The sequence below is a fragment of the Chiloscyllium punctatum genome, chromosome 8, assembly GCF_047496795.1.
Source record: "Chiloscyllium punctatum isolate Juve2018m chromosome 8, sChiPun1.3, whole genome shotgun sequence".
Lineage (NCBI taxonomy): Eukaryota > Metazoa > Chordata > Chondrichthyes > Orectolobiformes > Hemiscylliidae > Chiloscyllium > Chiloscyllium punctatum.
In genome coordinates, this window is record NC_092746.1 from 127,174,124 (window position 1) to 127,190,593 (window position 16,470).

Here is a 16,470-nt window from a genome sequence, read left to right on the forward strand (position 1 = left end):
ACTTTCCACTCTATCCATGCCATTCACAATAAACTTCGATCAGGTCTCCTCTCAACCTCCTGCATTCCAGTGAAAACAAATCCAGTTAATCCAGTTTTTGTTTATAGCTAAAATCTTCCATACCAGGCAACATCTTGGCAAACCTTTTCCGTGTCTTCTCAAAGCATCTACATTTTTCTGGTAGTATAGTGAGCAGAACTGTACGCACTATTCTAAGTGTGGCCTAACTAAAGTTCCATAAAGCTGCAGCATGGCTTGCATAGCCTTATTACTCAAGGCCCCTGTCCAAAGAAGGGGAGCATGCCACTGGCCTTGTTAACTATCTTATCTACCTGAGTCGCCACCTTCAATGATCTGTGGACCTGCACACCCAGATCCCTCTGCATATCAATTCTCCGAAGGGTTCTGCCATTCTGTATAATTCCCACCTGTACTTGACCTTACAAAATGCATCACCTATGCAAGGAAAAAAAAATGTCTTGGCAAGGCATCTCTTAAAAAGATTCAAGTGGTGTATGAGCCAAATAACCGTTTATTTTCTTTGATGAAGAAATATTAGCCAGGTCACAAGAACTCTCTTACTTTTCTTTCTATATTGAACATAGGAACTCATGTGAGCACAGGAATTCAGTTAAACGCTTCAACAAATAGTGCAGAGCTCTGTCAGTACTAGATCTAACTCAGTCTGGATTTGCTAATCAAATCTTTGGAGTGTATTCGGAATGCACAATCTTTGACTCACGGGCAGGAGCGCTACTCATTGAGCCAGGGCTGACACAAGTCTGCCAACTGTTTTCTGGAACAACTTATTTTCAGAAGTGCCGAATAACTAGCACCAATTAACTATCTGTATAAAAAAAAGTGCAGCAGTACCTGAAGACTTATCTCCTTTCACAGAGCTCTGCAAGTATAAAAGAAAGAAACAGTATTAATCTGCAAATCAGAAGCAATATACACAAAAAAAAGTTACCAAACCAAAACCATAAATACTGGAAATCAACAGGTATGGAAACATGTACAGAAAGAGAATAACAGTTAGTGTTTCCAATCTATTACTAACTACTTAAACAGGGGCAGTATGAGTTTGAAGTTCAGTGGGAGAAAACAGCCATGGCGCCAAGTCATAACTTCTATCTCCCTGAAACCATCCCAATCTAAGTATCAAAAGTTCAGTCTAAACATTCCAATACATCTACAGTGGCATCTATCCAACAATGTATAAAATTTCCATGTTACATCCCTTACACAAAATAAGACAAATCCACCCCAGCCATTTGCATTTGCCTAAGTGATGGAAGGTGTCAGTAGCAAAGCTATTAAGCAGCATTTGATTACACAGCAATGGTTAACTAATGCCCTTTATGGAAAGATATTTTACCATTCTTATCTAACCTTACCCTACGTGTAACTTGAGACCCAAAACAATGTGGCTGACTCTTGACTGAAGTGGGCTCCAGCAGGACAGAACCAAGAGGTGACAGCAGTGGTATAGACAGAAGGATGCAACCCTGGGAGTACTCAACATCGATTCCGGACACGGTGAAGTCTCAAAGCATCAAGTCAAACACGGGCAAAGAAACCTCCTGCTGATGACCAGAAACTTTCTTCCCTCAGTTGATGAATCAGATCTGCCTCTGAATGTTATTCAACATAGGGAAACACAGAGGATAGCACAGATGGTGAATGCAGTCTGGGTAAGGAATGTCCAATGCCCATCAAGTGATATGATAGCAGCACTACTAATAGAGTCCTAAACTACATGACTATTGCAGCAGGTGGTGAGGGAACCAACAAGGAGGAAAAGCAGACTTGAACTCATCCTCACCAATCCACCTGCTGTAGATGCATCTACACTTGACAATAGCAGAAAAAGAGAGGGACCACCACACAGTCTATATGGAAACAAAGTCCCACCTTCACTACAATAATACTTTACATCGTGTTGTGTGGCACTATCAACATGATAAATGGGATAAAGTTTGAACAGATCTAGCAACTCAAGACTGGGCATCCAAGAGTCACTGTTTGCCATGAACGGCAGGAGAATCAAACTCCAAACCAATCTGCAACCTCAAGGGCTTGCATATGCCCCAATCTGTGGCAGAGGGGCTCAGTGGTTAGCACTGCTGCCTCACAGCACTAGGGACGCAGATTCGATTCCACCGTCAGGCGACTGTCTGCGTGGAGTCTGCACATTGTCCATGCATGGGTTTTCTCTGGATGGTCCCGTTTCCTCCCATTGTCCAAAGATGTGCAGATTAGGTGGATTGGCCATGCTAAATTGCCCATTGTGTCCAGGGATGTACTGGATAGGTGAGTTAGCCAGGAGAAATAAGTTTATAGGGTTGGGTAGTGGGGTGGGTCTGGGTTGGACAGTCTTGGGAGGGTTGGTGTGGACTCAATGGGCCAAGTGGCCCACTTGTCTGCAGTCTTCATTGAAACTGGATAGATCTACTGAGTTTCAATGAAGACTGCAAGAAAGGCCTGGTAGGACAACTTTTTTCAAAAAGAGAAGAACTATAGGAAGCTGCAAAACAAAAGGGACTTGAGGTCCTTTCTGCATGAAACAGAAAGCTAGCACACAAGTGCAGATGATCTGGAAGCATTAGGAAACTTTGGTTCTTATTTCAAGGGTATTGGTCTTAGTACAACTGTAAAAGGTGCTGGTGAGACCACATCCCTGAGCAGTTTTGGTCCCTATTTCATTGGAGGCAGTTCAGAGAAGGCTTACCAGGATGATCCCTGGTATAGAGAGTGCCTTATTAGCAAAGGTCGAACAGGTTATGACTCTACTCACTAGAGTTTAGAAGAGTGATCTCAATGAAACACAGTATTCATAAGGAACTTGATAGTTTAAATCCAGACAGGATAGTGCCCTTCATGGGAAAGTCTAGAAAAAAGGGGTGCCAATTTAAGACGGAAGGGAGGAAGAATTTCTCCTTTCCACAGACAGTTGTAGGGGCAGAGTCCTTTTACAAGTTTAAGTTGAGATAGATAGATTGTCAGTCAAGGATTACAGAGTAAAGGCAGGAAATGGGCATGAGGAATGTGAGATAAGCAGCTGAATGATGGAGCAGGCTCAAGGGGCCAAACAGCCAACCCCTGTTCCTGTTTCTTAAACATACCTAACAAAGCTGCAAGAACAGGACTAAATGCATGCCTAACATGATAGGCAGCAAGTGATAGATACAGCTGAGAATTATCTCATGACCAACAGACTAAATCTAATCTCTGGCCTGGCCCTAGGACTAGGCCTCGTTAGATACTGACCACCTGTGTGTGCTGTGAGGTGAGCACTTGCTGCATCCTGGGGTTCAGGAGTAGACCAAACCCCTGTGAGTTAATTGCACCTTTACAATGTACTGAGTTCCTATGAGTGGGCCTGGTTCTCTATGGATGGGCCAGCCCTCTATGAAGACTGAACACCTATGTGCCATGGGGTGTGCATTTGCTGCCTTCAGGAGTGGACTCTGCCCTCTATTGTGGACTCTGTTTTTAGCAATGGACTCTGCAGTTTGGAGTGGACTCTATTTCTGAGAAGGCACTTTCTATACTGGAGTGGACTCTGTTCTTGGGAACGGACTTAACATTTTGAAGAGAACTGTTAATTGTAATGGGCTCTAGTACCAGAAAGGACTCTGTTTGTTGGTAATTGACTGTCTTGTTATATGCTGGTGCTATCACCTGCACTGTCTTGTGTCCCTGGGTCTAGCAGGCTTTGCTGTGAGTAGGGAGCTCATAAGTCGTCCTGAAAGCCGTCACCCCAAGAGCTGGAGGATGGGTAGGTCGTTCTGAGCATTGTCGTCCCAAGAAGGGGTGATCGGGACAGGCTGTGCTAGAGGCGGTTGGAAGGCGTGTCAGAGCAACCGAGAGCCAGAAGGTGCATTGAGGCAGTCTGAGATCCGGAAGGCTTGTGGGCTTCCCTGGGCGCTGTTGTCCCAAGGAAGGGGACAGGCTGTCCTAGAGGTGGCCAGAAGGTGCGTCAGGGCATACCAGAGGCCAGATGGTGCATCAGGGTGCGTGAGAGCCAAATGGTATGTAAGGGCAGACAGAGAACTAGAATGCAGGTAGGCCATCCTCAGCGCTGTCAGCCCAGGCAGATACCAGGGTGGGCTGTCCTAGAGCTGGCCAAAAGGTGCAAAGGGCAGTTAGGGAAGCTGGAAGGTGACAGACCATCCTGACTGCTGTCGTTCTGGGTTTTTTTTGGGGGGGGGCCGCACGGCACAGGACAGGCTGTTCTAGAGGTGGTCAGACAATCCGTCAGGGCAGACCAACAACTGGAAGGGCATGGGGCAGACCAAGATCCGGAAGGGGGCACAGGGGTGGGCTGCCTTAGAGAAGCCATATGGCGGGAGAGACAGGTGGCAGGGGGGAATCTGTATTTTCTGGACTATCTTTTATGTGCTCAATACGGTCTTGTGATGATGGAAAGTGGGATTTGAGGTTTGTCCTCATTTTCTGAAACTAGTTGAATGGTAGGGTTTGGGGCCTGGCTTTGCTGCTTCACTCACTTATAAAACTGCTGTTTCTCTGTATACAGCTGTTAATGTTAACTGTTTTGTAAACTGTGTATTGTTTAGTTTAAACAATCTAATCTCTGCAGTCCTGCCAAACCCAGTCATGAATGGTGATGAATAATTAAGCAATTCAAAGGATTGTAAGGGTCTACAAATAACCCAATCTTCAATGGTGGCAGAGGCCAGTATATCAGCACAGGAGGCTAAAGCATTTGCAACAATCTTCAGCCAGGAGTGCCAGGTGCATAATTCATTTTGGCCGATTTCAGAGGTCGCCGGCATTTCACGTTTTAGATGCCTGTGTTCAGTCAATTCAATTCACCCCATGTGATATCGAGGAGGAGTTGGAGGCATTGAATATTACAAAACTTACGAGTCCTGAGAATATTCTGGCAATTGTACTGAAAATTAGTGCTCTAATCTCGTTGCATCACTAGTCAACCTGTTCCAATACAGCTATAACATGAGGTGTCTGCATCTATTCAATGTGGAAAATTGCCCAGCTCTGTTCTGAACACAAAGACCAAGACAAATCAAATGCAGCCAATTAAACCACACCAATCTACTCACGATCATCAGTAAAGTGATGGATGGTGTCAAACAGGATGTTTTGGACTCTTTGTTACAATTCGTCCATGCCTACCAGATATCTTAAATTAATTTAGTCCCATTTGTCAGGATTTGGCACATATCCCTCAAAACTTTTCCTATTCATGTACCTATCCAGATGCCTTTTAAATGTTGTAATTGTACCAGCTTCCAACACTTTCCCTGACAGCTCATTTCATACACACACCATCCCATGTAAAAGAAAAGCTGCTACTCGGGTCCACTTTAAACCTTCCCTCTCACCTTAAACCTATGCCCTCTATTTAGGACGCCCCTGCTCTGGGGAAAAAGACTTCACTATTCATTTTATGTATGCCTCTCAATTTTATAAACCTGTACAAGGTCACTCCTCAGCCTCCAGGGAAAATAGCCCCAGTCTGTCCAGTCTCTCCCTATAGCTCAAGCCTTCAAACAGCAGCAACGTCCTCGTCAATCTTTTCTGAACCCTTTCAAGTTTAACAATATCTTTCCTCTGGCAGGGATACCAGAATTGAATGCAGTATTCCAAAAGCAGCCTATCCAATGTCCTGTATAGCTGCAACATGACCTAATTCCTATACTCAATGCACTGACAAATAAACACAAGTGTACCAAATATCTTCTTCATTACCCTGCCTACCTGTGACTCCACCTTCAAGGTCTCTTTGTTCAGCAACACTCCCCAAGACCCTACCATTAAGTGTACAAGTCCTGCCCTCATTTGCCCTACCAAAATGCAACACCCCTCAATTATCTAAATTAAATTCCATCTGATCAAGGTCCCATTGTACTCTGAGATAACTTGCTTCACTGTCCCTATACTTAACCATGTTAACCTATAAGCAGAGATTGAGGGAGACTAAGCCTGTATTCTTTACAGTTTAGAAGAATAAGAGGTGATGGTATTAAAACTTGTAAAATTCTTAAGGGACTAGGAAGGATGTTTGCCATGGTTGGAGACTAGACCAGTGGGGACAGTCTCAGACAAAAGGGTTAAATCTTCAAGACTACAACAAGAAGGATTTTTTTTCACCAATGGGCAGTGAACAATTGGAGTTTCTACAGCCTGCAAGGGTAGAGAAATATCATTGAGAATTTTCTAAACCGAGATCAACAGATGTCTTGATGTAAGTAATATTAAGGGATAAAAGGATAGTGTGGGAAAATAGCAACGTGGGAGAAGGCCATCCATGATCTAGCGAAATAGCAGGACAGATATAGTTGAATACCCTACTCCTGCCCCTCTTGTGCTTCTAGGTTTTTTTTAAGGCAACTGTAGTTACAAATTTCCAGGTGATCAATATCTTAAATTCCCATTAAAACTCACCTCTGCATCATGGATCAACCTGTAAACCTGCAGCTGCGATGTTCCAGCCACCACAAGATTTCGCTCAGTGTTTGAAAAGAAACTGCAGTAGATAGCAAACTCAATCCCTGTTGGGGGGTGGGCTTGGCGATACACTGCATACATTCTGTCCACTCCTGTAAGGAAAGCCACATTGCTTACATTTTCTAAAATCAAGAAAACAAATGGAGAAAAAGCAGTACTGATACAATGGCAAAAAATGCGAGTAAATATTCCACAATCTCTTGAATGATCCTATAAATTACAACTGCAAGAAGCAATGGAAGCCAGTGACCAGGTCAAACTCACAACAAAAAACTTTAAGTGATTGAGGAAGATGATATTATTGTCATTGAATTAGTAATTCAGGCAATCCTCTGGGGATCCGATTCAAATTCCACAATAGCAAACAGCAGGATTTGGAATTAAAAGACTGACGACAGGCATTATTGTTCATCTGAAAAGCCCATCTGGTTCACTTACGTCCTTTGGGGAAGGAAGACTGCATTCCTTACCTTACACTGCTGAGAGACTGGAATCAAGTACAACTATGTGTTTGACTCTTAACCACCTACTGAAATGGTCTAGTAAGCCACTCAATTATATCAACCTCTGACAAGTCTCAAAGGATACCACCTGGCATTGACCAACGCATCAGAAATAGCAGCAGCAAATATAACGCTGTTAACCCAGCAAAGTCTTCCTTACAAATAACTGGGGAGTTAGTGGCAAACATGGAACAGCTGTCGCACAGACTTGTCAAGCAAGGACCTGAAATAGTCACACTCAGTCACACCTTACACACAACATACCAGACAACACCATCACCTGGGTCTGTCCCGAAGATAGGACAGAGATGCTGGTATAGTAAGGAGCAGATTCCGAGGGTGACCTCAATGTTGACTCCAAACCCCATGAGGTTTCCTGGCATCAAGTCAAACATGTCCAAATGCAGTAAGACCTGGATAATATCCAGGCACGGGGTGACAACTGCCAAGTAAAATTCAATCACAGGCCCCAAGCAATGACTATAAAAGAAAACCCAACCAACATCCCTGGCATCCATTGTATTAGCAATAATAATCCCACTATCAACTTCCTGTGGACTACCACTGATCAGAAACTGAAGTGGACTATAAACATCTGGCTACAAGAGCAAGTCAGAAGTTTGGAATCAGAGAACAAATAATTCACATCCTGCTTCCCCAAAGTCTACCCACCACCCACAAGGCACAGGCTAGGACTGTGACAGAATATGCCTCATTTGCAAGAGCAATTGCAGCTCCAAAAAACACTCAAAAAGCTTGACTCCATCCATAACAAAGCAGTTCCCCTAAATAACAACATATAAAAGATGCACTACAGAAAAGGTTCTGTAGACAGTACCTTCCAAACCCATTACTGCTACCATCTAGAAGGACAAGAGCAGCAGAGACTGAAAGAGTAACACAGAACTTGCAAGGTTAGAAGATTATAAAATTACAGAACACCAAAAGGTGACTTTTAGGTCAATTGAAGCTGCACAGTTCATTCTGCCAAATCAATTTACCGAGATATAAGGAACAAAGAGGGTACAATTGCATTGCTAGGTGTTAAGACTATAGACCACCTACTCGTGGGAAGGATGTAGAGGAACAAATCTACAGGGAGTTAATGCCCACAGATACAGTATTTAAAATGCAGTCTTCAACAGACTGGGGTACTCATAGTAAAAGAAGCAAGTGGTCTAAGTTTGCATTCAGAAGTTTCCTACATTGGTCAAGAAAGATCACATCACGTTGTATCAAGTCCTTGGAAATAAGCTGGGCCAAGTGGATCAAGTAGCAGTGGGGGGCAATTAGGGGACAGTTGGGAACATTATAAAGTTCAGAATGAATGATGATGGAGAATGACATTATTCCATCCAGAGCAAGAAAAATCAGTTGGCAGAATGCAGACTTCAATCAGCAAGAACAGAGCTGGACACGATCGACTGGAACAAAACATTCCTGGAAAAAACCATAATTGAGCAGTGGGCTATCTCAGTGATATGATTCAAGGCAAGCTATGATATAGCCCCTCAAATGAGAAAGATAGGACAAATATATTCAGAAATCTCAGGATGACAAAGATAGAAATTAAGAAGGAAAAGTTGAGGTGTCAGTTAGATAACATAATTCTGAACTAAGAGGAATACAGAAGGTTCAGAAAGGTCATAAAATTAAAATAAGAAATTATAAGAAAAGACTAGCAACCATCATAAAGGAATGTTCCAAAGTCTTCTTTCAGCATATAAACAGTATAAGAGTGGTTAAAGAAAAGGAACATGGGCAATTACAAATCAAAAAAGGGACTTACACCTGGAGGCAGAGGGGATGGCTTAGGCGTTAACAGAATACTTTGCATCTGTCTTTACCAAAAAGGGAGATGTCACCCAGACCACTGAGATAGAGGAAGAAACCATGTCACTGAGGAAGTCAAAACATTGTAATTCCCTCCTGAAGGCATTGTGGATATGCACATGGACCGCATTAAGTCAAGAAGGCAGCTCATCACCACTTTCTCAAGGAAAACTAGGAGCTTGCGATAAATGCTGGTCCAGCCAGTAACACCCACATCTAACATGTGAATAAAGAGTATTGGATAAACTTTTTACTGAAAAGCTGAGAAACCGCCAGATGAGCTGCATCCAAGGAGACTTAAGGAGACGAGTGTGGAAATTGCAGGGGCGCTGATCATAACCTTTTAATCATCCCTAGACTCAGGGAAGATACCAGAGGGCTGGAGAATTCCAAACATTACGGCCATCGTTAAAAAAGGCTAGATGATAATCCCAGCAATTACTGACCAGTGGGGAAGCTTCTAGAAACAATTTTTCAAGATAGCATTAGTAGTCACATTGAAAAAGATGGGTTGATTAGGAAAAGTCAACACAAATTTATGAAAGGAAAATTGTGCTTGATTAATTTTCTGAGGTGGTAAGAGAAAAACTCGACGAAGATGACACTGAATATATATGGACTTCCAGAAGATGTTTGATACAGTGCCACACAACAGACCTGACAGGAAAATTATAAGTCATGGAATAAAAGAAACAGTAACAACACACTAACAAAACCAAGTGAGCAATGGATTTTTGTCATTCTAGAGGTAGGTTTTAGTAGATTCCTCTCGGAATTAGCTTTGGGACCTTGCTTTTTCTAATGCATATCAATCACCTCAACCTTGGTGTGCAGATCATAGAATCCCTACAGTGTGGAAACAAGCCTTTCGGCCCAACACGGACCAAAGAATGACGCTACCAGAACCATTTTCCCTACCCTATATTTACCCCTGACTAATATACCTAACCTACACATCTCTGAACACTATGGGCAAGTTAGCAGAGCCAATTCACCAAACATGCACAAGTTTAGATTGTGGGAGGAAACTGGAGCACCCAGAGGAAACACTGACCAACGCAGGGAGAACGTGCAAACTCCACAGTCACACAAGGCTGGAATCAAACCTGGGTCTCTGCTGCTGAGGCATCAGCGCTAACCACTGAGCCATCATGCCGCCTTGGTGGTTCAATGACACAAGAAACACAAACTGAGAGGAGGACAGTGTAGAATTTCAAAAGAATGTTGGTTCACGGAACGTACAGATAGGTGGTATATGAGCATAAGTGCAGAGAAATGAGAGGGGAAAACCTTGAAAAGCATTAAAGGGCACATAGGAGCAGAAGGACTGGGTGTATATGCACAGAGATCATTGAAATTGGAAGGACAGGGGTGGCAAGCAGTTAATAAAACAGTGTTCTTAGCTTTATTAATAGGGACAAGGAGTACAAGACAAGGTGACATTGAACAAGTACAACACACTTGTTAGATCTCAGCTGGAGTATTGTGTACAATTCTGGGCACCACATTATAGGAAGATGTGAACACATTGGATAGTGTGCAGAAGTAATTTACAAGAATGATACTACGCCTGGGGATTTCAGTTACGTGGACAGACAAAAAATATTGGGACTGTTCTCTTTGGAGGAAGGGTTAAGAGGAGATCAGATACAGGTTTATAGATTAGAATAGATTCCTTACAGTGCGGAAGCAGGCCCTTCGGCCCAACCAGTCCACACCGACCCTCCGAAGAGTAACCCACCCAGACCCATTTCTCTCTGACTAATGCACCTAACACTATGGGCAAATTAGCATGGCCAATTCACCTGACCTGCACATCTTTGGACTGTGGGAGGAAACCGGAGCACCCGGCAGAAACCCACACAGACACAGAGAGAACGTGCAAACTCCACACAGACAGTTGCCCGAGGCTGGAATCAAACCTGGGACACTGGTGCTGTGAGGCAGCAACACTAACCACTGAGCCACAGTGCCACCCCTTAGCACATCATTTTCACGATCATTAGCAGGCTGGATAGCATGGGTAGGGAAAAACTGTTCTTGCTTGTAAAAACAAGGATCAGAGAGCATAGATTCACTGATGTACAAAGGAGCAAGCATGAGGAAAACATTTGTGGTTAGGGTATGCAATGCATTGTAGAAGAGAGAGGCTGGCTTAACTAAAACATTCAATATAGCTTTTGAATATTATTTGGACAGAAGAAAGAATTGTGGGCGGCACGGTGGCACAGTGGTTAGCACTGCTGCCTCACAGCGCCAGAGACCCGGGTTCAATTTCCACCTTAGGTGACTGACTGTGTGGAGTTTGCACATTCTCCCCGTGTCTGCGCGGGTTTCCTCGCACAATCCAAAGATGTGCAGGTCAGGTGAATTGGCTATGCTAAATTGCCCGTAGCATTGGGTAATGGGTGAATGTAGGGGTATGGGTGGGTTGCGCTTCGGCGGACTGGTTGGGCCGAAGAGCCTGTTTCCACACTGTAATGTAATCTAAACAATATGGGGGGATCCAGGAGGTTGGGTCTTGGTAATAGCTAGACAGGGGAGCGGGCCAGAGAAATGGCAGATGGAGTTCAATCTAGGCAAATGTGAGGTGATGCATTTTGGAAGATGAAATTCCACAGTGAACTATACAATAAATGGAAAAGTCCTGGAGAAAATTAACAGAAGTCTGGGTGTTCGGGTCTATTGTTCCCTGAAGGTGGCAACGCAAGTCAGTCAAGGAGGCACACAGCATGCTTTCCTTCATTGGAGAGTGTATTGAGCACAAGAATTGACAGGTCACGCTACAGTGTATAGGACTTTGGTTCAGCTGCATTTGGAATACTGCATACAATTCTGGTCGCCACATTACCAAAAGGATGTGGATGCTTTGGAAAGGGTGGTTCACTAGAAAGAGGTTAAATAGATTAGGATTATTTTCATTAGAAAGACAGAGTTTGAGGGGGGAAACCTGATTGAGGTCTACTAAATCACGAGGGGTATAGACAGGGTGAATAACAAGAAGCCTTTTCCCCAGAGTGCGGAACTCAGTTACTAGGGGTCACCAGTTCAAAGTGAGAAGGGAAAGATTGAAGAGAGATATGCGTGGAAAGTTATTTACGCAGAGGGTGGTGGGGGCCTAAAACACATTGCCAGCCGAGGTGGTAGAGACAGGCAAAATAGCAGCATTTAAGGTGTATTTAGGCAGATACAAGAATGGACAATGAGCAAAGGGATTCAGATCTTTAGAAAATAGGCAGGTTTAGATAGAGGATCTGGATCAGTGCAGGCTTGGAGGGCAGAAGGACCTGTTCCTATGCTGTAATTGTCTTTCTTCTTTGTTCTAATAATGCTCATTTGAAGCAACAAATGATGGGTTGAATGGCCTCATTTACAGCATAACACTTGTTATTTCTAGCAAATCAACACCACAAAACAACAGATTAAACTGTAGATCCCCCCCCCACAAATTGCCAAACTCATCTGGTTAATAAATTCTCCAATTTAATGTGGGTTAGGGCACGTGTGGCAACGGTAGTGTCCCTACCTCTGGGCCAGGAGACCCAGGTTCAGGTCCCACATGCTGCAGAAGTGCGCAATACCTCTGAACAAAAAAATTATAACTTGGGATTTACAAGCACACTAAATTGACAGTCAAAGTCAGGGTTTGAGGTGTTCATAAACTGCTCTGTCGTGATAGGTTAAAGTGAACTTCTGAGGGCTTCCCTATATTTATGAAAGCTGCAGGATAAACAGGACACTCGCAGATCCCAGGGTAACTGTGGGTTAGACGGGAATCTTGGATTTATCCAGCTAAGGGGTCCCCTCCCCCATCATCACCAGAAGAAGGCACCAGCCACCAGCATCTCCAGTGGTTGCCGTGGCCCACTGAGCCTCCCCAAGCGGACTAAAACTTTACTCGCTTACCGCAGGAACCCACTCAGCTCTTTTAAAGCAAAACATAAAACAAAAGGCTTCAGTATATCGGCACCTCGCAGGCCGAACACAGCGAGAACATGATAACAACATCCACTCCACCAACCGCCACCGCCGCCATTTAACCAGCGGGCAGCGAAGGGGGTCGCGCCGGTCGAAATCTCGCGAGGGTGACCTCCGAGTAACGTGATCGTCGGCCAATCAGACCACAACCTCGAAATATCGCGATCGCGGCGTGGATTGCGGACGTGGATCAGAGCAGTGGCAGGGTCACGTGGGTTTGTGGTTGGCGCCTTTTTTTTAAACGAAACCTGCGGCTGGCCCATGGCCACGTGACGGCTTTGGCCCCCGTTGTTAGGGCACGTGGTGGGGACTGTTTTCCGAATCTTCTCCCTCAATGTGGCTAGACCGCCATTGAACATAGGCCACATTGAGGGAAAAGAGCCTCTGGGTCTACCTACAGCAGTCCCTGTAGTTCAAGCTCACCACAATTTTCTCAACTAGGGATGAGCAATAAATACTGGCCAACCAGTGATACCCATGTCCCACGAGTGACTAATTTAAAAAGTCTTTCCCATCTAACAGTGGTTAATTACTTTCCATAGTGGTAGCATTTTGTTTCTGTTTATCTCAATCAATAAAATTCTAGTTAGATTAGATTAGATTAGATTACTTACAGTGTGGAAACAGGCCCTTCGGCCCAACAAGTCCACACCGCCCCGCCGAAGCGTAACCCACCCATACCCTTACATCTACATTTACCCCTTACCTAACACTACGGGCAATTTAGCATGGCCAATTCACCTGGACTGCACAAGGAAACCGGAGCACCCGGAGGAAACCCACGCAGACACGGGGAGAATGTGCAAACTCCACACTGACAGTCGCCTGAGGCAGGAATTGAACCCGGGTCTCAGGCGCTGTGAGGCAGCAGTTAGGTAGGTAAGCATCTCACTTTTGGTGGAATTCACAGATACAATGTTAATTGTCTTTGCAGGAAGTTTGTTCCACATTTAGTTGCCAATATTTTCCCTTGTTTGTTGATTACTATGGAAAGGAATACAATTAGAATCTGCAAGTAGCTATTTCATGTTTTACACTTTAAAATCATTGCAGCATTATTCCAACATTCCTGATGAAGGGCTGATGCCTGAAATGTCGATTCTCCTGCTCCTCAGATGCTTTTCCAGCACTGCACTCGCGCCTCTGAGCTTCAGCATCTGCAGCCCTCACTTTTCCCACATTGAAGGAATAACACCAGACTTCCATGCCAGGAAGATGAGTGGCTTACATTTCATTTCATTACTATTACATGCATTGAGATACAGTGAAAAGTGTAGATTATACCATACATAAATACATCAGCGTTATAGAACAGCATGCAGAGCATAGTATTATATGTACACAGAAGATGCAGAGAAAGATCAACTTTAATATATAACAGATTTATTTAAAAGCCTCATAACAGAGGGAAGAAGCTGTTCTTCAGATGACTCTGTTGGTATGTGTTTTCAGATTTTGGTATCTTCCGTCCGACGGAAGACAGTGGAAGAGATTAAAACTGGAGTGGGAGAAGTCTTTGGTTTTGTTAGCTGCTTTCTCAAGACAGCAGGAACTATAGACAGTGTCAATGGATGGAAGACTAGTTCGCGTAATGGACTGGTTTTTATTCACAATTCTCTGTAATTTCTGTGGTCTTGAGCAGAGCAGTTTCTATACCAAGATGTGATGCATCCAGATCTGATGCTTTCTATGGTGCATCTATAAAAATTGTTGAGTGATTGTGACATGCCAAATTTCTTTAGCCTTTCCTTAGCTTTCTTGACTGTAGTGTCAATGTGGATGAATCAGGACAGATTGTTTTGTGATCTTTACTCAGGAGTTTAAAGCTCTCTACCATCTCCACCTCAGCACCATTGATATAGACAGGGAGACAGGTTTGGAGGGGAACTTTCAGGTGGTGGTTTATCTGCTTGACATTCTCTTAGGAAATAAGGCAGGGCATGTGACTGAAGTATTAGTGGAGCAGCACTGTGGCACCAATGATCATAATTCTAACAGTTTTAAAATGTTTACAGAAAAGGATACGCCTTGTTCAAAAGTTAAAGTTCCACCTTGAAGTAAGGAGAATTGTGATGGTATCAGACAAGAACTTTCAAAAGTTGATTGGGATGGACAGTTCTCAGGTAAAGGGATGACTGGCAAATAGGAGGCTTTCAAAAAGTGAGATAACGAGAGTCCAAAGACAGTACAAAGGAACCTTGATTATCCGAACGTGATGGGCGGACACTATTTCGTTCGGATAATTGATTATTCGGTTAATTAATTTCCTCTGGAGCTCGGGGTTTTCTTTGAAGCCTGCTCCCCATTCAGGAGACGAGGCAGTAGCACACTGTGCAAGCCCCTGTCCGTTCCTCCTGCTCCAGCCCCCTAGCAAACCCCGTCCACCCCCACCAACCACGTCAGCTCCCACCTGCCCCCCAACCCTGTGCGCTCCTCCAATACCATCTACCCCTCCTGCCCAACCCCAACCGCCCCTCCCACCCCACCCCCCAAGCCCTGTTCTCCCTTCCCCCAAGCCCTGTCTGACCAACCCACCCACCCCCCGTTCACCCCCACTCACTGTCCAACCCATGTCCGCGTCCTCCCCCCCTGTGGACCACGTGTATGTTGGGTGTGGGCGTTTGCACTCCCTTTTTGATTTTCTTAAAAACCTTCTCCTCTGCTTTTGGTTGCACTTCAGTCCCACGCTCCTGATCTTCGGGCACCCAGTACAGAGGAGGGAGGGCAGGTCTGAAAACCTCCTAGTGGGTCTGCTCCTGGGCCTGGCCAAACTGGCCATCAACAGGTCCAGGCAGCGGGCCGTGGAGGGAGTAGTTAGAGCCGACTGCCTGCCCCTTTTCCGCGGTTACGTTAGGGGCCGGGTGTCCTTGCAGAAGGAGCATGTGGTGACCACCAACACCCTGGAGTTGTTCAGGGGGAGGTGGGCGCCGCAGGGAGTGGAGTGCATTATTTCCCCCTCCAACTCTAATTTGATTTAGTCCCTCCCCTCCCCTCCCCTCCCCTCCCCTCCCCTGTTTTGATCACACAGCATTGCCTTTGATGTGAAGGGCAGTGCTTGTCACTGGCCACTCGGGTGTTTTCCCCCATTGTGTGGAGAATTGGATCAGTGTAGGACTGTGACTCTGTGTGCGCACACGTGCAAGGACTCTCCCTGTTGCTGCTTGGGGCCTGCCCCACTGCTGCTGCCTGGGACTTGCCTTGGGGCCCCTCCCCAGGACCTCCACCACTGCTGCTGCTGTTGCCTGAGGAGAGGCCTGCCTCCACTGCTGCTGCTGCACGGGGCCTGCCTCCACCTTCGCTGCCTGGGACTCGCCCCGGGGCCCCTCCCCAGGACCTCCACCACCGCTGCTGCTGTTGCCTGAGGCCTGTCTCCACCACCGCTGCCTGGGTCTCAATTTTGGGGCTGCCTGGGACTTGCCTTGGGGGCCCTCCCCAACAGGCCTGCCCCCCACCACTGCTGTGACTGGAGGAACTGCCCGGGACTTGCTGGAGGCCTGCCTTCCACCACCGCTGCCTGGGACTCAATTTTGGGGCTGCCTGGGACTTGCCTTGGGGACCCTCCCCAACAGGTCTGCCCCACACCGCTGTGACTGAGGGCCTACCTCCACCGCTGTTGTCACCTGAGGCAGGTCTCCACCGTCGCTGCTTGGGACTCTCCCAG

The 16,470-nt window shown here is 45.4% G+C and overlaps 1 protein-coding gene across 2 annotated transcripts in view; it reads right to left on the bottom strand.

Annotated features, from left to right (window-relative positions):
• Window positions 1-12,913, bottom strand: part of cpsf1 (cleavage and polyadenylation specific factor 1) — a 170,811-nt gene extending 157,898 nt beyond the window's left edge. For both annotated transcript variants that reach the window (XM_072576446.1, XM_072576445.1), the window contains exons 1-3: window positions 12,738-12,913; window positions 6,433-6,587; window positions 874-901 (exon numbers count right to left, since the gene is read on the bottom strand). In XM_072576446.1, the coding sequence (XP_072432547.1) occupies window positions 874-901; window positions 6,433-6,576 (172 nt within the window). In that variant the 5' untranslated portion in view covers window positions 6,577-6,587; window positions 12,738-12,913. The remainder of the gene's footprint in view (window positions 1-873; window positions 902-6,432; window positions 6,588-12,737) is intronic.
• Between the last annotated feature and the right edge of the window lie 3,557 nt (window positions 12,914-16,470).